Source organism: Phyllostomus discolor, chromosome 9, assembly GCF_004126475.2.
Source record: "Phyllostomus discolor isolate MPI-MPIP mPhyDis1 chromosome 9, mPhyDis1.pri.v3, whole genome shotgun sequence".
NCBI lineage: Eukaryota > Metazoa > Chordata > Mammalia > Chiroptera > Phyllostomidae > Phyllostomus > Phyllostomus discolor.
This window is the reverse complement of record NC_040911.2, coordinates 37,569,262-37,593,422: the sequence shown is the minus strand read 5'-3', so window position 1 is coordinate 37,593,422 and position 24,161 is coordinate 37,569,262. Positions and strand designations below refer to the sequence as shown.

Here is a 24,161-nt window from a genome sequence, read left to right as displayed (position 1 = left end):
ACAGAGACAGAATCATGGACACAAAGAGTGTTTTGTTGGTTGCCAGATGGGAATAGGGTGTGGGGGAATGGGTGAAGAGGTGAGGGGATTAAGAAGTACAAATAGGTAGTTACAGAATAGCCATGGGGATGTAAAGTACAGTATAGGAAATGGAGTAGCCAAAGAACTTACAGGCATGACCCATGGACATGAACAATAAATGGTGTGGGGATTGCCTGAGGGAGTGGGGGTATTGTGTGGAGGTGGGGCAAAGAGGGAAAAATCAGGACAATTGTAATAGCATAATCAATAAAATTTTTAAACATGAAAAAGTCTATTAATAAAAAGCAGAACAAAAATCTATTTAGTGTGCTTTTATGGTTCAGGAGTAAAGAGTGTCCTTTTATTTTTTAAATATATTTTATTGATTATGCTATTACAGTTGTCCCATTTCCCCCCTTCACTCCCCTCCACCCTGCACACCCTCTCCCACCCACTCCCCCCTCTTTAGTTCATGTCTATGTGTCATACTTATAAGTTCTTCAGCTTCTACATTTCTCATACTATTCTTGCCCACCCCCTGTCTATTTCCTACCTACACTCTATGCTACTTATTCTCTGTACCTTTTCCCCCTCTCTCCTCCTCCCACTCCCCTGTTGCTAACCCTCCATGTGATCTCCATTTCTGTAGTTCTGTTCCTGTTCTAGTTGTTTGCTTAGTTTCTTTTGGTTTTGCTTTAGGTGTGGTTGTTAATAATTGTGAGTTTGCTGTCCTTTTACTATACATGTTTTTTTTTAAATCTTCTTTTCTTAGATAAGTCCCTTTAACATTTCATAAAATAAGGGCTTGGTGATGATGAACTCCTTTAACTTGACCTTATCTGAGAAGCACTTTATCTCCCCTTCCATTCTAAATGAAAGCTTTGCTGGATAGAGTAATCTGGGATGTAGGTCCTTGTCCCTCATGACTTGGAATACTTCTTTCCAGCCCCTTCTTGCCTGTAAGGTCTCTTTTGAGAAATCAGCTGACAGTCTGATGGGAACTCCTTTGTAGCTTACTGTCCCCTTATCTCTTGCTGCTTCTAGGATTCTCTCCTTCATTTTTACCTTGGCTAATGTAATTATGATGTGCCTTGGTCTGTTTCTTCTTGGGTCCAACTTCTTTGGGACTCTCTGAGCTTCCTGGAAGTCTATTTCCTTTGCCAGAACAGGGAAATTCTCCTTTATTATTTGTTCAAATATGTTTTCAATCTGTTGCTCTACCTCTTCCCCTGCTGGTACCCCTATAATTCAGATGTTGGAATGTTTAAAGATGTCCTGAAGATTCCTAAGCTTCTCCTTGTTTTTTTTTGAATTCTTATTTCTCCATTCTTTCCTGTTTGGTTGTTTCTTTCTTCCTTCTGGTCCACTCTACTGTTTTGAGTCCCAGTTTCCTTCCCATCACTATTGGTTCCCTATGCATTTTCCTTCATTTCTTTTATGGTAACCTGCATTTGTTCAACTAATTTGTGACCAAAATCAACCAATTCTGTGAGCTTCCTGATCACCAGTGTTTGGAACTGTGCATCTGATAGGTTAGCTATCTCTTGGTCGTTCAAAAGGATGAGTTTTGGGGCACTGATTTGTTCTTCTGTTTGAGCCATGTCTCTCTCTCTCTCTCTCTTTTTTTTTTTGGCCTGGTCACTCCTGTTATGGTGAGGGGCAGAGCCTTAGGTGTTCATCAGGGCTGGGCACCCCAGTGGCTAGATTGTGACGTTGTATGTGAGGGTGGGGTCCAGAGGGAACAACGGCAGTAGCTCCGTTCTCCGTGGGACCTCAGTCCCTTCCCTGGGATCCTTGGTTGCGTGCTCTGCCCTGCTCCACAATCGCCACCTCACTTGGTCTGCCAGCTGCCGCTTGCGTACTCAGGGTCCACTTGCTGCGATCTTGTGCACCCCAGATGCCTTACTCACTCCTAGTTGCCTTATGCGCCCGATTCTCCCTATTCTCTGTGCTGCAACCCGTGCCTGGCTGCTTGTCTCCGCCTCTCCTACCAGCCTGGATAAACAGGTCTATTTCAACTTCTTGGCTGTCCGACTTCCATTGAGATACATTTTCTATCAGTTCTGGGTGTTATTCTGCCTCTAAATTGTTGTTGTTCCAATCTTGGTTGTGTGTGGATGTACGGTGTGTCCACCTATGCCTCCATTTTGCTGGAAGTCCAAGAGTGTCCTTTTAACTAGATCTTTCTTACTCCCTTCTCATTCTTGTCCCCTTATCCATGTCTCCCCAATGTGCAGTTTCTCCAAGCTTTAAAGCATAAGACACTTTCAGAATAACTACTTTAGTAAGAATATCCATGAACTTGCCCCATGCCAGCCCAGCAGACACCCATAACACCTATATATGCAACTAAGCAATCTTTCATAAAAGCCCAAAGCAAGTGCTTTTTTTTTTCAATTTTCTTTTTAACTGGGTATCTACATCTTCTGGTCATTTCTTTTTTCTCAAAGGCATGTCATTGGGCAGTTTCAACAACACTCCGGTCAGCTGAGGGCATGTATCCTCCGTCGCTGTTCATTTCCCACAGACAGGACACGGTGAGCTTCGTTACTCTCCAACAGCAGTGGAAAACCCGGGCAATCCCAGCTAATTACTGCCCTCCCATCAGGAACAATTACCACAGGTTTAAAATACAAAGCACCTTTCCCTGCAAGTCCAACCATGTGGAGGGTGCTGGATTTCCAGTGGGAGTCAGCTGACCTGCCAGACTCCCCTCAAGGCAATCATTAAAAAATTAATTAGCCTGTACAGAGTTTTAAACAGGTGTTTGATATGGGAATGAAAATTTTCAGCTGCTCCTTACTGTGTTGCCACAGGAAGTCTTCCATGAGTTTAGCAGCTCATAACTCTTAGGAAGTTTCTAAAACGAGTATCTGTGCTTTGGGTTTTTATGTGCATTACAAACTTCTGTTCCTAGAAGTTTTCAGGGATCAGTGATAGGGATTCTCCATAGTTCAACTGTTTTTCATTAAAACATTTACACTGGACTCTTTGGGTAAGGGTAAAAGTCTTGATAGAAAATTTAAGTTCTGGCGCATGAAATTTCTTGCCACCTTATAATAGAGATAAATTTACAATGAAAATGGGCTCTCCCTAAACTCTACAGTTCTAAGATTTTGTGCCACCGTGATGAACCTTATGGAAGCATATTATCTAACAGGATCAATTCTATGCTCACCATCCACTTGGACTGCTGACTGCCAAAGCTATGAAAATCACAACACCACAACTCATTTTCTTTTCCCAAAGACTTGGGCTCTTCCTAGTCAGCCTACACATACATTTACTCACACACGCTCTCAGATATACTGCACCTATATGCAGCCAAAGAAACAGCTGTAGACCTGTATTTGTTAGCCTGGCCCACATGTCAGAACCCCTGTTGCTCATGCTGTGCCCTTAGAGACTCTGGGCTGGGTGGTGGGTGAGGAGCTGGAAAGCGGTATTTTTTTTAAAGCTTTCTAGGTGATTCCAATGGGCAGCCAGAGATGAAAATGACTCCTTTAGACCATTATCAAGTACTTCAGTCATTCAGCTGAGAATGCTGCAGGCTCATAGTATCACAGAGTTTGAAGTACAGAAGGTAAGGCTAGTTGCCATGTACTTCAAAGAGGTCTGTGATTTTTCAGAGTTAACCGTGTAAATGCTGGAAAGGGTGTTCAAATGAAAAAGTTCACACCTACACATCTCATTACATGTCTACGAAAGTATACTGTGCCCCGGACACAAGGGCTGTCTAGGGCAAAGCCTGCAGGTAGGACAGCCTAAAATATGGTTCCTAGGTAATTGGAAAAAGGAATTCCTCCAACTCCTCACTAGGACACTCAAGTCACTTCATCTCCCCATAATTTGTGTTTTCCTATAAAAATGGAATCACATGTGCCATGAGTCCTGTAGTATTACAGTGACAATCAATTAAAAGAGTGCTTGGGTAATGTGCTAATTGCCGACTGGCAGCACACTAGCAGTGGATGCCTTTTAAAGGACAATGTGTGCGTGCATCTCTCACGTCTTCATCACCCAACCTCAACCTTCTCCCAAATAACCTCATTTCTCCTTTTGTGTGCTCTTCCTTGCAAATAAACCCACAACAGAATTTGTTTATTTTGATTTTCAGCAAGCCCATACACTGGGCTTGTCATGCTATGAATGAGTATGTATCACATGATTTTTGAAGACCCTAATTGCACAGGTAGAGGAAATATTTCATGTGTAAGAAATTTAAAAGGGCAGAACAAAAATGGGTAAGTAAGATTATGCAGTTTCTCCACAGAAAAAGACTACCTGGTTGTCTATATGTATTTTTTTCCTTGATGTCTCAGATTAAAGTCCTATTGTTCATTGAAATAATTTTGAAACTGGCACCTCTGGTATCCAAACTTAGACTGCAATGGTCTGTGTGAAGAGGGAACAGACCGGGAATAATGGTCTGTGTGAAGAGGGACCCACAGTGAATGAAACGCACTCACATAGAGCTGGTCATGGATGTTGGCTCCGTGCTTCAGCAAGGTGTCCACCACCTGCCTGTGCCCATACTGACTGGCGGCCAACAGGGCAGTGCCCCCGTCCTATGGGCATGCAAAGTATAAACACGTTAGAAACAGTGCAGGCACAAATCTTACCACAGAGATGCTCTTCATATAGTGAGAACTTTGGAAAAGAATTCTCCACAGATAATCACAAATTCACATTTCCTCTTTTGTTCCTTTTATGTTTTCTTTATTGTCATGACAGCTCATCTTAAGGACTCCACTTTTTGTACACTTCAATGACTTGCTTGAGATCTGTTACAGTTGACTAAGTCATTGTGATGAATTTAGAAATGTCCCATGTCTACTAGACTCATCAAAACGATCACTTCCTAAGTTATTATGTATGACCATCATATTATATACATGAAACTAATATACCATTGTAGGTTAACTGTAATTGAAAAACAACAACAATGAAAAAGAAATTTCCTATGTCAAATGCAGACTCTTCTCTTTGCCTCTCAATAAAGGAAACAAAGAACATAAAGTCTGCACCAGTCAGGTCTCTCTTGGAATTGACAGAGGAGCCTCCTTGGCTTCTGGCCAGAGACCCTCTTGACAAGCCTCCCTGTGGTTCCGCCCCGTGGTGGGCCTCTGAGATTAAGGTCCTTTTATAGGGCAACCCTCAGGGGCCATTGCCTTCATGAAACAAGATCTGTGTCCATTAAGAGTGGATAATTACAGCATATTCCATGTGTCTCTTAACGATCCTACTTAGTATTTTCCTTTGAACATGTGCCAATCTGCCCTGGTCTCTTTAAAATGTGGGTCTTGGAACTCAACTCAACAAAGCAGTGTAAAGTGGGTGTGGTCCGACTCGGAGTGGGACACTCCTTGGTTCCATTTACTCTACTTTTATTTCTGCAGCCCAAATTTGAGTTAGCTTTCATGTCAACCACATCACACTACTGACTCATTGAGTTTGTGGTCAGCTGAAATCCTTAATGGTTTTTCTCAGGGGCTGAAGCTACTGCATTATCTTTTTCCAACTAGAATTGTTGTTTGTTTGGCTCTGTGAACTGGTATGTGGACATTTGAGCTAATCATAAATAATGCGAGAACATGTAAGCTGGTTCTAAAATACAAATTGTAAGTATGAGATCATGTGGGTTTTATATATGGGCATAGGGTTTTTACTCAACATACCTACCCCTCAGAGCCCCATCCTCAGATTCAGTGGGTCTGCGGTGAGGCCCAGAAATAGGCCTTCTGACTAGTCATGTCAGGTGTCTGTGGTGAGTCAGTGGTAGGTGGGCCTCACCTGAAGAAACACTGCTGTAAGAGCTCCTGCATTCACAAGGGGAGGCATGTGGTTGAGTGGTGGGGGAGAGCTGGGTTTTGAAAGGTGAGGAATGGAGGAGAGAGACTGAAAGGCTCAGGTGGTGGGGGGGTGTGGGGGGGAGGGTAAACACCACGAAACTGCATAATAGCAGCCATGGGTACCCATATTTCCAAGTTTTGTTCTACCAATTTTCTTAGCTCTTTGCCTAAAGAGTTTAGAGAACAGATTAAATACAATGACTGTCATAGAAGAGCTGACGACTGTTACTTTAAAAACACATATTTGGGGGGATATAAATTTAAAAACAATGATAACAATTGTTGACACAAAGCCAGTTCTGATGATTGGATCATATTAAAACTGAAAGCCTCCCCGATACTCTCTTCTTCCCCTGGAAAGCTCCTGGGCACCTGCAGCTGACCTAATGGAAACATGTGCAATGGCTCAGCCGGGGCCCCTTGCTCCACAGATTTCTGGGACAACCCAAACTGGCTCATGCACAAAAGCTTTACACCAGCACTAACTTGCTAACCAAGAAGACTGGAGCAGCCATATGGCAAAACAAGATCATTTTGATGTAGTTCAAAGAGTTGAGACTTAGGTTTGTACAACTTTACTTTTAGTTGTATCACTTTATAGATGAAAAATAAAATGATATTAATATAAAAACATATACATATTTTGTACATTACATTCAGCATGTCTGGAGCATGTACACAGTCTAACAGCAGGTTTCAGAAAAGATAGAAACCTGGTATTCAGATCTATGTAATAACTTCCATTTCAATTTTAAAAAACCCAGTGGAAACTCCCTTGATACTGAAGTACCAAATACAATGAGCTAAGAAAACCTAAAAGTTTCCACTGGGGCAAATATTCAGGAATTTTTTTGTTATGATTAGGCCAGAAATAGTTGACAATCACAAAAAAGTTACAGCAGTTCAAATTTTTCCTACTACAAAATACTATCACTTAAAATCATACTGTGAACACAAAGTTGATCTTTCTACAGTCTGTTTTCTTATCCACATGCCCAATATGAAGGCTCAATGACTTCTCTTGCCCAGCTATAGAAACTGTAATCATATATCATATATTTCAGTGAGGACATCTCTGAAGGTAAACTGCCAGCCAAAGCACCCTCCTTAGAATCTCTGAGATTCACTAGGATTGGTTTCATACTTCAACATTTCCTATTAGAGCACTGGGATTAATCTTGAAGCAAAAACAGCACATGAAAAGAGGGAAAGCTTAAAGCACCTGCTGCCGTATCCATACTGGTAACACAATTTAGTGTCCCAGAGAAGAAAGCCGCAAGTGCGAAATAGAGTCTAAGTAATTCCTCATAAAATTGTCCAGTTGTGTGCCCAGAATAAAAAATGTCGTGTTCTGAACTGAATCTCTAGGAAGAGTTCTGAACCTTTACAAGGAACCTCATGAAACCCACCTTCCTAAGCTTGAAAGTCTTGTAAAAATGGAAGCACAAATTTTTCTTATAGATGAACAGAAACGAATACTCATGATTGCTAAAAATTTTCAATGGTGTATGAATCAACAAAGTCCTCTTACTTTGGTCCTAAACTCAGTGGATGCTCCAAATTCAAAGAGAAATCTCACGACATCATTGTGGCCTTGCTGGGCAGCGAAGAACAGAGCAGTTGTACCTGACTGGGGGAGAGATAGCAGCTGGTTTCAAAAGACATTTGGTTACATTACAAAACAACATCCTTGCATATAAAGCTTCAGGCCTAGGAAGGGGTTATATTTAAACTGATGATTATTCTTTGATCAGAGAAGTGACAAGCTGAAAGGAAAACTTTATTTTTGGTGTAGGGGAATAAATGGTAGACTTCCAAAAGACATGCATTCATTCTAATTCCCAGAACTTGTGAATATTACTTGTTTGGGAAAAGATGTGATTAAGGATTTTGAAAGGAATTTATCTGGGTGGGCCCTAAATCCAATGAAAAGTGTCTGATAAGAGTGAGGCAGAGTGTGCTTAACACAGAGAAGAGGCACAGGCAATGTGACCAGAGGCAAAGATCAGAGTGATGGGGCCACAAGTTGGAGAATGCCAGCAGTTATCAGAAGGCAGAAGAGGTAATGCATAAACTCTTCTCTGGAGCCTCCAGAGGGAGTGTGACCCTGTGAACACCTTGAGTTTTCTGTTTTTCAGAACTGTGAGGATATAAATTTCTGTTGTTACAGCAGCCATGGGAAACTAGCACGCTTGGTACAGTAGTTGGGGAGCACAGGCCTTCATTCACGGTGGAAGAATTCTGGTAGCGGTCTGGTTACAAAATTTATCGCCCCAGGGTATAAAGCTACTTGTGCAAGAAAGAATCTAGGTAATTCTTGCAAAGGGGTTCCAAATATTTCCCCAAATAGGACATATTAACAAGAAGTAGTCTGATTCTAATTTTAAACATATCACTGATACCCTGAGACACATTTTTTAGCATTCTTTCTTCACAGGCATTTTTATAAACGTACTAAAAAATTGGTACCCAAACCATTGTGTAGTCTGAGCAAAATCACCATTCCACTGATGTGGGTTGTATATATGGTACTTTTCATATAAAACTGAGCTTCATTCCTGTGCTTTGAGTACGGAATGAAGCTAAGACCACACTTTCTCAGACAGAGCAAAGAGAAAACCAACCGGGAGTATTAAGGTGCTAGGTTCTCATCTGGGTGTGAGAAGCCAGGGAGAGCATGTCCCATGGATCACTGATCACTCTGAGTCTTGCTCTTAAGGGTGTGTGCACATATGCATGTGTGTGTCGGTGACAGGGTCAGGGAGCCCACGTCTGTGGCAGGACATATGCCAGCGCCTTCCCAGACACACCCTCTACCTCAGGCTGTGCCCCACTGGACTCTGCCCCAGCAAGGCACCGTGTGTGACAATTCACAGAACCTTTCTGCCTGTGATGCAGAAGTGATTTTTCTCCTTGGTTCTCAGGGAAGCAGGTGGGAAACAACTGCTCGTGGCTTTCTTACAGTGGAGGATGCTGGGTTCCAGAAACCTTGAGATGTGATAAGGTATGGATGGAGAAACTTGGCTAGAATAGGGAAACTCTCATCTTCTTTATAAATATTAATTTTACAGACTACTACAGGTAATTTCTAGGTGTTGCTTCTTCATTAAGAGAAAGGATTTGTTTTTCAATAAGCTTTTTTGACTAATCATTGTGCATGTGAATATAGCAATCTGGATGACAGGAGCTAGACTTCAGTCTGGAATGCAAATAAAGGTCTTAAAGGAATGTGAATAAAGTAACCATTAAGGTTAGTTTCCCAGGCTCTCAAGATTGCTCCTGAAACCCGGGGCCTCGTAACAACTGCACGTGTGGCTTCTACGCCTGACAGTTTTACTCAGCCAGTAGTGCTGGATCTCCAGAGCAATGGTCTTCCAGGACCACAGCTTCTAGTGTGTCTCTCTAGCAAGCCCTGTGTGTCTAGACAGCTGGCCTAAGAAAACAGTGGCAGGTACTCTTTCAGGAAACAAATATTCTAATATTGCAAATCGACTACAGATGAACCAAGGTAGAAGTTTGCTATAGGAGTTCCTCAGCACTGCTACGCACTCTCAGATTCCAAAACACGGAAGGTGAGGTTGGGGCCTCTTTGGCTTAGCAGGTCTATTGTCCCAGACTTCCAAGGCCTCAGGGACCACCGGGAACTTACACAGAATCACCATTTGAGCCACACAGGTTACCTCCAGATGGGGCACACTTTGGTAAGTCTTCAAGGGCCACTTTGTTCAATGCACAATAGTTTACCTCTTCAAGAACAATAGCTGGGCAACTGGAACCAACCATACATTGACTGGAAATAAAAAAATAATTCTCTTCTCCTCCCAGCTTTCTTAGGTGTTGTGAAGATATTTTTGTGCACATTGAACTCGCCTTTAAGGAGTAAGCTTTTGAGTAAGAAGAGCTAGATCATATTGTTTTTATTAGAGAAAAATCTGTCTCTTTAAAGTTAAAGATTGTAAAGCAGAGAGCAAAAATAAAAAGACTGGGGTAATTTTAAACTATAATTCTAAATGGGCCCAAACATTTTCTTCCAAGGAGAAAATCAGCTGCTGAAGTGCAAATGACCTAAAACAATGATCCAGTGTTATGAAAATTGCTCAGGAAAATCTGCCTGTGAGAAGACTGGCAGGATTTGCTGTAGTCTCTTTGTACTGCTCCCCTCAACAGACCAGGCCTGCTGATCCAGGGCAATGAGAACCAGACTCCAGGCTCTATCCAGTGAGCGTCACTCTCCCATGGCCCACGGCCAAGGCAACACCAAGAGGGGAGATAAAATTTCTAGATGCCCTGTGGAACATCTAGCCCTTCCGTATGGTGCATCTTAATTGCTCCCCACAGGGTGGCAGTCCAGCCTGGAAGATGAGGTGTACTGCTCCATGAAAGTTTGGTTAATGAGTTGTCCTTTCTGAAACAGCTTATCCGGCAGGCCTTTCGGTCAGAGTGGAGCAAGAAAAACCAAGTGCTCCAGTCTGGTTCTGCGTCAGTGTGGCCTGGCCTGTGCATGTGTCTCCATTAACGTTAGTCTTCCAACCTCTACTTTGTCTTGGAAATAAATGGCCCCTCCTCAGACCTGAATCCCAAAGCATGTTAAAATGTCCTAGCCCCCACTGTTTTTCTACATTGGACCAAGGATGCATTCTTGGGCCATATGGAACTCTTAAGATTGCCCTTGAATAAAGGGTGGGAGCCGACTCACATTTTAGTCCAACACTCACCACATACATTTTGGGGGCAGAGCTTATTATACAGCCAGTCAGAGAAGTCCTTTGAAAATATGGTTTAGTGGGGATGATTGAGATAGTGTAGCAAGTGAGACTCATTAAGAACAGGTTGGTGATGCAATCCTTCTAAAACTATAATGATCTCTATGAAAATCCTATGAATTCTATAGCATCTCATCCCAAGGGAAGAACTGATTTAAGCTTGGGATGAAACGTTTGAGTGTTAAGGGATATGGTTAAAGGTCAGGTTACCTCAGGATGCAACATGTGCCTGAGAAGATGTGTTCAACTGATGTACAGTCAACGGTCAGTTCCTGGGCCTTATTTTAGGCACAATAAAGCCTGTGGCCTGGGCTTCAGTGTCATATAGGAGAAGAGCAATCACGACTCTTGCCCTTTTAAACAATTCACTATTGTGAGAACTTCAAGCATCTATCACCTGGGTCCTTCTTATTCAAGTGCAAAACTTGACCTACCTCTCTCTGGAGATTGATGTCTGCTCCTTGGAGAACGAGTTCCCTCACACAGTCTATGTGACCAGCATAGGAGGCGACCATGAGGAGCGTGGTGCCATACTGGAGGGAGGAGAGACAGATGAGCAGTCAGGCCGCCGTGTGTCAGAGAAGGGTCCTGGAGGAGAGGCTGCAGAGACGTCAGCTCCACCTGGGGCACGTCCAAGCACAAAACTCCCCACAGTGAGAGAAGTGTCGTGTGACTAACCTATAATGCAGACTAGGTGGGGAAAGGGCAAAGTGACAATTGCTGAAGCTGGAATTTTCAATTTAAAAATTTACTTCTCCCAGTAACTTCAGAAATATAGTCCAAGTGAACCATGGTTACTGAATTTTAAAGCACCAGTGATGTAATTATCTCATTTTGTGATTCATATTATTAAATGTTCATGAGCTGAAACACTGCATTAATACAGAAAATAGGTTAAATAGTACCAGTTGGTTTTCTGGGTTTAGAAGTCTTTATCTTCAAACTGATTCCAACAGAGACTAAAGGCACGGTGATGAAAGAAGAGATGACAGAAGTAAGAGTCAGGAGCCCTGGGGTCCAAGCTGACCTTTGTCATCTTTGTCATTAACCAACAGCGCAACTACGGCAAGTTGCTTATAATTCCTGGGGCTCATTTACCTCATCTTTAAAATGAGGGGTTGGACAAGGTGATCACCAAGGTCTCTTGCAGCTTTCAGATTCAGGGACTTGAGGTGGACCATCTGATATGAACCCCTCCAATCCAAGTGGTCTTTTGTAGTTTAATTTATAGTTGTTTCCAAGGGCTTGGGATTGTAATCTGAACCACTACACCTGCACATTTAGCAACTTGCCTTCCGGGAGTGGATGACAAGAGACAGTTCTGCAGTGAGGAAGGCTCTCTAGGATGGGGGGAATGTGACTCTGGAGCGTTGTGCTATTTACATCTGTGGGATTTTGCAGTGAGACAGTAGAGCTCAGCAGTCCAACAGTATGACCCTGGGCAGGTTACCTAACATTTCAAAGGCTCATTCTCCTTGTCTGTAAAATGAGGAGTAATTAAAATGTCTGCCTGATTAAATTAAATGGGAACAAGAGATAATTCAGGCAATGGACTTAGCATAGCAATGTTAGATACCAATTCAGCAAATGTTAGATATTAAAACAATATTATAATAGTTCAGTAAGTGTCATCTGGCTTTTGTTGACTTCTGTGAATGACAGTGCTACTTTTTGGAAGTCTTGTTTGCTATTAATAAAAAATACAGGTAGAATCAATAAAAGCTAATGGCTTCCAGTCAGAGAAAGACAAATACCATATGATTTTACTCATATGTGGAATCTAATGAACAAACTGAACTAAGAGGCAAAACACAGACAGACTCATAGATGGAGAGCAGATGACAGCTAGTTGGGGGGTGGGTTTAGGGGGTAGAGGGATTGAGCAAAAAGGAAATAGGACACATGGACATGGACAACAGTGTGGTGATTGCTGGGAGGGGTAAAGGAACTAAATGGTAATGGGAAAAGGTACAATAAAGATAAAATTAAAACATACACATGAAATAGGAATTCAAAGAATAATTTTAGAATGGAAGATTGGATGTCATTAAAAAAAAAAAAAAGAAAGAAAAGCTAACAGCTTCATAGGAGTGCTCTATGATAATTTCTCTGCCCCGAGTGACTGTATCTGGTATTTCAATGTAAGACCTTCATGTAGTTTGCCCTTTCCATTATTTTTTCTTAAATTGATTTTAAACAGAGAGAGAATGAGAAACACTGATTTGTTGTTCTACTTATTTATGTATTCATTGGTTGATTTTGTATTTGCCCTAACCAGGGACTGAATCTGCAACCTTGGAATATTGGAACAATACTCTAACCAACAGAGCTACCCAGCCAGGGCTGTACCATTCATTATTCAGTTGAACTTCTTCCTCCATATTTTCCAAGATTGGAGGAGCAAGGTTGGTATTACCAACTTCCTCTCGAATGTGAGCAATTTCTATATAGATGTGGAGACCCCAAGATAAGAGATGAGTAAGTGGAAGCTACACTGCTTCCTCCCAGGACCAAACTGGAATTATAAAAAAATTGTTGAGAAATCATCCTGAGAAACCAACTGAACACTAGCTGAAGAGAAGCCTTATAACCACAGAGAGACAGAAGAAACCACTTCACCACAATGTGACTGGTAGGAAGTGCAGGGGAGGTGCAAGGGGCTGGCTGGGCTCCCATGGGTGGCAGCTGAAGTTCCAGAGGATATTTCAGTGGCTAGGGGGTTCTGCCTGTGAAGTGTGGGGTCTAAACCCCAAGCTGGACTCCCCAGCTTGGGGTTTTCAGCACCAGAACTGAAAAAGGAATCCAAATAGCATAAAGCTGTGAAAAGCAGTGAGGTTTCTGTCTGCCAAAGAGAGATGGCTGGAGACTCAGAAAGGCTCTTAAAGGGCCAACACACAAAATTTCATTTGCAGCCACCTACCTGGGCTCCAGCAGAGGGAGGGCAGAGTGGACTAGAGATGCATGAGACTCTGGGAGGCTGGTGGCTTTAGGAAGAGAACTGAAGGAACGGTTTCTAGGATCCCTGTGCCGAATCATTCCCCACACTGTAGAGGCCATCCTTCTCAGGCAGAGCACACCTCTCCAAATGGCATCAGGCAGGGGTGGGGCGGGGGGGGGGGGAAGCAATAGCTCCGCCTACAGGAACTACTTTGCCCCACCCTGTGGAGCTTAAGCTCATCTGCTGAATACAGCTTGAGGCTATATCACTGATTAAATTTAACAACTAAGGCAGATCTCTGGGACTGCTGAGACTTTAGCTAACTTTACCCCAGGCCCAAGGCTCAGAAAAACTGGCTTTGGTGTGAAGTCTGGTTCCTTCTGCACACACCAAGGCCCAACAGAGGAAGCAACAAACTGTAGATCTCTGATAGCTCCAAACAGGTTGCCCAGGGCCAGTCAGAGTCTGACTTGGCAGGGTTTGACTTGGACCTGTACCAGAGCCTTGCAGATCTACCTAATACACAGAAACAAACACAAAGAGACAGCCAAAAATGGGAAAACAAAAAAACAGGCCCCAAATTAAAGAAGAAGAGACTTCTCTGGGAGAACTAGATTAAATGGAGGCAAGCAATTTATCAGACAGATAGAGTTTAGAGTAATGATTATAAGGATACTCAACAGCATGAAAAAAAGATACAGAAACCATAAAAAAGAACCACTCAGAAATAAAGAATTCAATATCTGGAATAAATAATATGCTGGAAGGAATAAACAGGTTAGATGAATCAGTGATTTGGAAGACAAGGTAGAAAAAACTACCCAAGCAGAGCTGCAAAAAGAAAAAAATGAATTTTAAAAAATGAGGAAAGCTTAAGCATTTTAGACAACATGCAGTGTAACACCATGTACATGATGGGAATACCAGAAGAAGAGAGTGAGCAAGGGATTGAGAACCCACTTGAAGAAATAATGACCTAAAACTTCCCTCATCTGGTGAAGGAAAAAGACATACAAATCCAGGAAGCTCAGAGAGTCCCAAACAAGTTGGGCCCAAAGAGGCCTACAGCAAGACACATCATAATTAAATGGCAAGGCTTAAAAACAAGGAGAGAATCCTAAAAGTCACAAGAGAAAAGCTGGTAGTCACATACAAGGGAGCACCAATCCGACTGTCATCTGATTTCTCAACAGAAACATTTCAGGCCAGAAGGGAGTGGCGTGAAACAGTCATGGTGTTGAAAAGCAAGGATCTTCAACCAAGGCTACTTTACCCAGCAAGGCTATCATTTAAAATTGAAGAAGTAATAAGGAACTTCCCAGACAAGAAAAAGCTAAATAAGTTCATTAACACCAAATCAATACTGCCACAAATGTTAATGGGATTACTTTAAAAGAAGAAAAAACAGAGAAAAATAGTCTAACAATAAAATGGCACTAATTGTGTATCTGTCAATAATCATTTTAAATGTAAATGGCTTAAATCTTCCAACCAAATGCATAGTTGAAGGGACAAGAAAACAAGACTCACATATATGTTGCTTCCAAGGGACCCATCTCAGGTTGAAAGATACACACAGAAAAAAAGTAAAGGGATGGAAAAAGATATTTCATCCAAATGGAAAGGGGGAGAAAAAAGCTGGGGCAGCAGTGTTTGTGTCCGACAAAATAGACTTTTTTAAAAAAAACTATAGTAAAAGACAAAGAAGGACACTACCTAATGATAATGGGAACAATCCAACAAGAGGATATAACCCTAATAAACATTTACATACCCAACATAGAAGCACCTAAGTATGTAAAGCTAATTTTATGGACATAAAGGGAAAGATCGACAGAAATACAGTCATAGCAGCAGATTTTAACATCCCTTTGACAGGAATGGATAGATCTTCTAGACAGAAAATCAACAAGGAGACAGTGGCCTTAACACACTAGATGAAATGGATTTAATTGATATCTTCTGAGCATTTCACCCAAAAGTAGCAGATTATACATACTTTTCAATGCACATAGAATGTATTTTAGGATTGACCACATGTTAGGACACAAAACAAGTCTCAATAAATTTAATAAGATTGAAATCATATCAAGCATCTTCTCTGACCACAATGCTATGAAGTTAAAAATCAATCACAAGAATAACACCAAAAACCACACAAAGACATTGAAGCTAAGTAACATGTTATTAAACAATGAGTGGGTCAACAGCAAGATCAAGGAAGAAATCAAAAGACATCTTGAAACAAATGAAATCCAACAACAATCCAAAATTTGTTGAGAACACAACAATCCAAAATCTGTGGGACACTGGGAAAGAAATCCTAAGAGGAAAATTGATAGCATTACAGGCCTACCCCAACAAACAAGAAAAAGCTCAAACAATCTAACTTTATACTTAAAGGAACTTGAAAATGAACAACAAACAAAGCCCAAAGTGAGTAGAAAGAAGGAAATAATAAAGATAAGAGCAGAAACAAACAAAATAGTCTTAAAAAATGATACAACAGATCAATGAATCCAAGAGCTGGTTCTTTGGAAAGATAAACAAGGTCGACAAACCTTTAACGGGACTCAAAAAAAAAAAAAAAAAAAAAGAGAGAGAGTGAGGATCCAAATAAATAAAATCAGAAATGAAAGAGGAGAAATAGCAACTGACAGCACTGAAATGCAAAGGATTGTATAAGAAAACATTATAAACAACTATATGCCAACAAACTCAACAACCTGTAAGAAATGGATAAATTCCTAGAAACGTACACTCTCTAAAATAAATCAGAAAGAATCAGAAAATCTGAATAGACAGATTACACTTAGTGAAACTGAAACAGTAATAAAAAAAAACTCCCAACAACCAAAAGTCCTGGACCAGATGGCTTCACAGGTGAATTTTACCAAATGTTCCAAGAACTGACACCTCTTCCTTCTTATACTATTTCAAAAAATTCAGAAGGAGGGAAGGCTCCTGAGCTAATTTTACAAGCCCAGTGTTTTCCTAATTCCAAAACCAGATAAAGACACTAAAAAACAAAGAAAATTATAGGCCAATATTACTGATGAACATAGATGCTAAAATCCTCAACAAAATATTAGCAAAACAAATATAGCAATGCATCAAAAAGACCATATACCATGATTAAGTGCGATTTACTTGGGAATGCAAGGTTGGTACAATATTTGTAAATCAATAAATGTGATTCACCACTTGACAGTGTCATAGCAATAGATGAAGAGAAAGCATTTGATAAAATCCTGCACTGATTTATGATAGACACTCTCAGCAAAGTGGGAACAGAGGGAACATACCTAAACATAATAAAGGCCATGTAGGACAAATCCACTGCCAGCATCACACGCAATGGGCAAAAAAACCCTACAAGCGTTCGCCTTGAGATGGGGAACAAGACGGGGATGTCTGCTTTCACCTCTCTTATCCAACATAGGAGCATAAGTCCTAGCCACAGAAATAAAAAAAGAAGAATTAAAAGGCATCCAAATTGGAAAAGGAGAAGTGAAACTGTCTTTATTTGCAGAAAACTTGACATTGTACATAGAGAACTCCAAAGATTCTACCAAGAAACTACTAGAACTGATAAATGAATTCAGCAAAGTAGCAGGATACAAAATTAATATCAAGAAACCAGTTGCATTTTTATATGCCTATAATGAACTAAGAGAAAGTGAAATTAAGAAAACAATCCCCTTAACAATTGCTATAAAAAGAATAAAATACCTAGGAGTATATCTAACCAAGGATATAAAAGACCTGTATTCAGAAAATTACAAGACACTCAAGAAAGAAACTGAAGCTAAGTGGAAGCACATACTGTGTTCATGGATAGGAAGAATTAACATCATTAAAATGTCCATACTACCCAAAGAAATCTATAGATTCAATGCAATTGCTATCTAGATCCCAATGATGTATTTCACAGAACTAGAACCAATATTTCAGATATTTGTATGGAACCACAAAAGACCCCACACTGCAGCAGCAATAATGAGAAAGAACAAAGTTGGAGGAATCACACTACCTAATAACAAACTATACTACAAGGCCATAGTAATCAAAACAGCCTGGTACTGTCATAAAAACACACATAGATCAATGGAACAGAATAGAGAGCCCAGAAATAAACCTATTAATTGACTTTATAGTCAGTTAATATTTGACAGAGGAAGCAAACACATACAATGGGCCAAAGACAGTTTACTCAATAAATGGTGTTGGGAAAATTGGACAGATATGTGCAGAGAAATGAAACTAGGCCACTTTCTTACACCACAGACAAGAAAAATTCAAAATGGATTACAGACTTAAATGCTAGACCCAAAACCATAAAAATCCTAGAAGAAAACATAGGCAGTAAAATCTCAGACACTGCTTGTAGCAATATTTTTTTGGATATATCTCCCCAGGAAAGGGAAACAAAAGTAAATATAAGCCAATGGGACTATAGCAAACTAAAAACTTTTTGCACAGCAAAGGAAAACATCAACAAAATAAAGAGGCAACCCACAGAATGAGAGAACATATTTGCTGATACATCTGATAAGAGATTAATATCCAAAATTTAAAAAGTACTTACAAAACTCAACACCAAAAACCCCCCTAAACAACCCTATTAAAAAATGGGCAAAGGAGGCCTTATCCAAAGAAGACATACAGATGGTCAATAGACAAATGAAAAGATGCTCAATGTCACTAATCATCAGAGTAGTGCAAATTAAATCCACAATGCGGTATCACCTCACACATGTCAGAATGGCTATCATCAATAAATCAACAAACAAGTGCTGGTAAGGATGTGGAGAAAGGGGAGATCTTTTGCACTGTTGGTGGGAATACAGACTGGTACAGCCACTGTGGAAAGCAGTATAGAGATACCTCAAAAAATTAAAAATGGAACTGCTTTTTGACCCAGCAATCCCATTGCTGGGAATATATTTGAAGGAACCCAAAACACTAACTTGAAAGACCATGGAAGCAGCCCAAGTGTCCATCAGTAGATAAGTAGATAAAACAACTATGGGACATTTACACAGTGGAATACTACTCAGCCATAAAAAGAAAAATTTACCATTTGCGACGATATGGATGAACCTAGAGAACATTATTCTAAGCGAAATAAGCCAGTCAGAGAAAGACAAATACCATATGATTTCACTCATATGTGGAATCTAATCAATAAACAGAACACACAAAATAGAGACAGACTCATGGGTAGAGAGCAGGATAGAGCTAAGGGGAGGTTAGGGGGTGCAGGGATTGAGCAAAAAGGAAAAAGGACTCATGGACACGGACAACAGTGTTGGTGATTGCTGGTGGGGAGGGAATATACGGGGACTAAATGGTAATGGAAAAAATACAATAAAGTAAATAAATAAATAAATAAAGCCAGTCTAAACCGACAAGCTGTAACTATATTTTTTACATGAGAGAGAAAAAATTTTTATCATTGGTCACACTGGTCTCAAAATAAAAATCAATCATGAGCCAGAGGAATCCCAGAGCACCCAATTTGAATACTTAAAAAAGAAAATAACAAATTAGGCTCATCTGTATTACGGTAAGGAAAGATGAATAAAACAAAGAACAAAAATGCTTCTTTAAAGATTGTATTTCAATTTTAGATGACAGTCAATTGAGAGAAAGGTTGAGATAAAGGAAAAAGAGGATAAAGAAGTCATATCTGTTGATGACTTAAGCTACAAAAAAAATATTTCCTTTATATTCAAAACCTATTAGCCTGATTGCTTTTAATTCTCTAATAATTAAGGTTACTTTGTTTAGTTACCTGATGTGGAAATGTATCTTTTAAAATGAGCTGATTTTGAACAGAGGACACAATGCATATAAATGTAGAGAAGACCACAACCAACAAGATAGTGAACTGCATCCAACAAGATGGTGAACTGCATACATTCGTATGTCTAAAAAGACTAAAATAAACTTGCCATCACACATCTTTGTGGTGAAAGTGTCAGAGAGATGAGCAAAGAGAAAGCTGTAAACATCATTAAAGACAGCATTAATCTAGAAACTGAAGGTGAATGAATGAGTGTTAGCAAATCAAAGTGTTTCCCATCGTGTGTGGCCTAGAGATGATGCATATTTGTCTTTACAAAGCTGTTTATTGGAAGAGTTTGAACAGGTCATACCTGAGGTTAGGAGCAGTTCCCAGCAAAGGCCTGGGGCCCCTCCTTGCATTGCATCAGCTCTCCTGGTATCCTAGGGCATCCTGGGCTTGGCCCTACTGTCGAGGGCAACACTAGCCTAGAGATCATTCACAAGAAGAATGATCCTGGAACCCAGACTCCATGTTCAGGTGGCATGTGGAGGAGGCAGGAACCCACCCAGTGCAATCTGGAGGAAACGAGGGCCTGCACTGTCCCAAACATCTTCCTGCCTCTCAGTCACCACCAATCGTAGATGCCCTTTCAAAATAAAAGAGCGTATGAAATTACCATCATTTAGACTTGCTCCTTTGTGTTAAGGAATCATCTTTCTTGAAAGCCCCTCAGAAAGTTAACTTTTTCTTTTAAACAAGGAGTAACCTAAAAATACATTAGTATCTATTTATAGAAGTAATTTTTTGGATCAAAATAGCTACTGGGTTACCCAGCAGAGACCAAGTGTGAACCCCAGGGGGAAAGGGGGTGGTGGTCGGAGGTGAGCTCTGATGGGGAAAAGGGCACTGGGGGGCTGAGAGTGTGGGCTGCTGTCTGGGGGGCAGGATGTGTGTGGCACTATGTGGTGACCCTGGGAAGCCAAAAGCCAGGAGAAAGTCATGGAGGTGTCTAAAAAAGGTGTGTTCCAGAAAAGAGGGGAAAATGACCTGGTTGGTGGATGAGGCCACGATGAAAACCAGTGTCCCTGCTTCAGTTTCACCCACTGTGGTGCTACTGCCCAGTGGGGCCAAGTAAGGAAGGGATGGCCAGGGCCCAGATGCCCAAGACCCCCTATCAGTCTGGGTCCTGGCAAGGAACAGATGGCACATTGAAACTGAGATAACTGGAAGAAAGTTGAACAAAGAGACTATTTATAAAGCTGTGCCCTGGGAGTAGGGATACTGTAAAGAACAGTGTAGCCCTGGGAACTAAACAGTGGGCTCCACAGCCAGCCTAGGCCTGCAGGCAGGAGGGGGAACGTAGTGGCTCCCAGGATGCTGCTACCAGAGAGGGCGGGGTTGGGGAGGGTGCACTGGGCTCCCCAACATCCCTATCCTTCCACCCTCTGACTCCTGCCAATGCTCCCATTGGCCAAACCCAACCGGAAGTTAAGAAGGAAGTAAGCCCACTGGGACAGACCATACAGTTCAGGTGCTGGGGAAGCTGAAGAAGGGCATGAGTGGACCTGGAGGTGCAAACCCAAGTTCCCTGCACTGATGCCCCCAGAGGGTGCACTGGAGCACACGCTGGTAGCTCCCTGTGGCTGGTGGCTGATCTCAATGACCACATTTGTGCAATAAAAGCTGGAAATGGCACATCCTGTTTTCAGGAAAACAATAAGGCTCCTTTGAAAAACATTTTTATTTAAATCCTAAAATCAAAACATCTGTTCTCCCCTTCTCTCCTCTGAGGTCCTCCTTGTCCCCAAAGATGTGGAGAAGTCACGCTGAGTACAGAGAAATCATTACCTCTAGCTGGGGAGGGAGGGGCTCTCTTAGTCCAGGCCTCCAGTGGGCAGTAGTATCTATTTTTAGTTCTCCTTAATTGCCAATTAGCGTATTGATGTTTGCAAAGGTAATGAGACGGGAGGAATCTGAGGGAGGCTCCCTTTCTGTTCTCTCATCCTTGTAGGAAAAAACCTAACTCCCACCTCCACAGCAGCCTTCCTCCACTCTAAATTATCTCCACCTTTTCGTGAAAGCAGCTGGTTTGAATTCTCTGACTAAACACCCGCTTCTTCTTGGAATCTGCCAATTCAGATTCCTGGTAAAGTGTCTCTTTCCCTATTGTGGCCTCCTGTGGTTTTATGCATGTAATAGTTTTCCCAATACATTTTTAAGTTCACTGTGGTGCCTTGGACTTTTTGAAAAGGATAAAGCAAGCAAACACATGAAAGAGTAGATAAGCAGTTAAGGGAAATGTGTTCAGGAGGTGCTCTCATGGCAACGGGGGACATGGCGTGTCCTTGGCATGCGTATACCAAATAAGTCCATCCGTACACTGTCCCTGCAGTCCACGTCCACCCGACCGCTGTTCAGCAGCAGCCTGAGCAGAGCCAGGTTTCCTCTCCTCGCTGCCCAGAATGCGGCATTGGCAAGTGGAGTTTCCTTCTGCAGAAGCAAAAGAAAACAGGATCTTGAAATCAACATTAGTTAACATGACCACTTCTGCGCAAACATATACCACTTAAAAGGCAGAATTTCCAGATGTGCCATATCATTTGCCAGATTGCTCCTCCAACAGCAGATAACTATAATGCACTTGGTTACGGAATGTACTGTTTTGTAGCAGATAACTGAGCCCCAGTGCTGATTATGAAGCACAAGTTGTTGATAATACAACACTATTAATACCCTATTTCCCACCAATGCACTCACTTTCCTGCCTCTGTGTTTGTTCAGTTTCCTCTCTGCTTGAAAAGAGTTTTTCCCCATCCTTCAAGGCCAAGGCTGTATTTAAATGGTTATTTCCTCTCTCAAATGTTCCCAAATCTCTTTTCACCTTTACGCAGAGAAAACTGCTCCCAATTCTGACCTCCCAAAGGAGTTTACTAGCATCTGTTCTGTGCCCTCAACAGTTTCTACTCAATTCCAGCTGTCTGGGTAAGTGCCTCCCTTTCTCTCCACCTAGTTTTCTTCGTGTCAGCTGGAACCTGCCACAGGTTCCAGTTAAGAACCAGGAATTCTGGGCAGAAAAAGTTGTTACGTGTCCCCATATGGATCCCTCATGCTGGGTTATTTTAAAGTTGCAAAGTTAATGTTGGAACCAGACCTAGGGAAGGAACAGAGCAGGAAAACTCAAGGAGAGCGGCAGAGCTGCCTGCAGCAAAAGTTCCTTCTCTAAAGCATCGATTCAGATTTGCACATAACAGTCACGGTTGGGGCAGAGTGGGGAGGACAGGCTTGGAAGAACCAGACAGCTCTGGGTTTCAAGCCAAGCCCTGCACTATGGACTTGGTTCCGGCGGGTCTCCGATTCCTTTTGCTTACACAGAGACTACACTACCTGTCTTATAGTTTAAGATAAAGATTAAATGATGCAGGTTAACTGCAAGGCCCAATATATCACAAATGCTTATAACACTCGTTTCTCCCTATCTCTCCTTTACTTTACAAAGTTAGAATCAGCAGGCAAAGTTAAACTCAGTCTTGATACTAAATAAAGAATTTTGCTGGTCTCAGAAAATGTTCTAGTATTCAAGTTGTTTAACAAAAAGCTTTTTGGTGGGCTTAAAACACTTGCCTGACCGAAAAAACCTTTTATGCAGTGCCTTTTAAGTATATGGCTACGGTATTCAACATAATACCTAATCTACCTATGCTAAGTTAAAAAGAAAATCCCAACCATTTAAGCTACTCCATGGAGCCACGTAAATGAAAGCACAGCAACAGTGGGGAGGTGTGTGAGGATTTCATTCCAGAACCTTCATCACATGCACAACTGAGTACTCTTGTGCATTCTTGGATGCGAGCATGGCAAAGCAGAGAGTGATAAGCAGATTTCAAACATACTTTGAATAGTTTCCTGGCTCAGTTATGATGAAAACAAATCACCTCAAATTCCAGGTGAACAATATGCTCTCCCTGAAGTTGTCAATTTTGCTGTCCCAGAGCTTTGGAGCTGGTGGTGCTCTCACCCAGCGTTTGTGGCTTTTGTACCAGGCTGGGTGTCACATTAGGGTCATTACTAACAGGGTGAAGTAAGAGTAAGGCAGGGTTGACTTGTAGAATAAAGTATGAAACAACACCCTTTCAATAGAGAAATTGCACAAGGCCAAAATGAAGTTTGGGAGGGAATCTAGGAAGAGAATCTAATATGCACCATGGAACCTCTCTGCCGGCTTCTCCAGAAACATGAAATCTTGGGAGTAATAAATTGTAAATAATTTTCAATGTTTTTGTTTTGCATTAACCCCAAATACCTTTCAAAAACCACCAACAAAGCACAGTCTTCTATGGTCGTCAAGAGCCCTCCAGCAGGGAGCCTCTCCTGCCTTGAGAATGGCCTCAGGGATTCCTCTCCTGCTGAGGCTACACATCTTGGTTTCCCATAAAGCTTTAGAAAGCCAGCTTTGTGAAAAGCGGTAAATACTTCATTTTCCCTCAAGAGCTTGGTTTATAGGGAGATGGAGGAATGACTCAATTTTGGGTAAGGAAGAGTTGAGTTCAAGTTCTGACCCTGCAACTGCCCAGCTCTGTGACCCTGGGTAGGTGATTTAACTTCTCTTTGCCCCAGTAAAATGGGGATAATAATAATAGTACCTCATTCATATGTTGTTGGAGGACTGAATGAGACAATACTCATGAATATACTTTGATAGAAAACATACAAGAAATCTAGCTATAAATGCACAGTCCTCACAGCACATTAAATACTTGTCTGGGTGAATTTGTTTACTTAGTCACTAGCACATGCTG

The 24,161-nt window shown here is 41.4% G+C and overlaps 1 protein-coding gene across 1 annotated transcript in view; it reads right to left on the bottom strand.

Annotated features, from left to right (window-relative positions):
* Positions 1–24,161, bottom strand: part of ANKRD29 (ankyrin repeat domain 29) — a 50,390-nt gene that overhangs the window by 18,076 nt on the left and 8,153 nt on the right. The window contains exons 3-6 of the mRNA XM_028524153.2: positions 21,745–21,855; positions 11,071–11,169; positions 7,405–7,503; positions 4,491–4,589 (exon numbers count right to left, since the gene is read on the bottom strand). Of these exons, the coding sequence (XP_028379954.2) occupies positions 4,491–4,589; positions 7,405–7,503; positions 11,071–11,169; positions 21,745–21,855 (408 nt within the window). The remainder of the gene's footprint in view (positions 1–4,490; positions 4,590–7,404; positions 7,504–11,070; positions 11,170–21,744; positions 21,856–24,161) is intronic.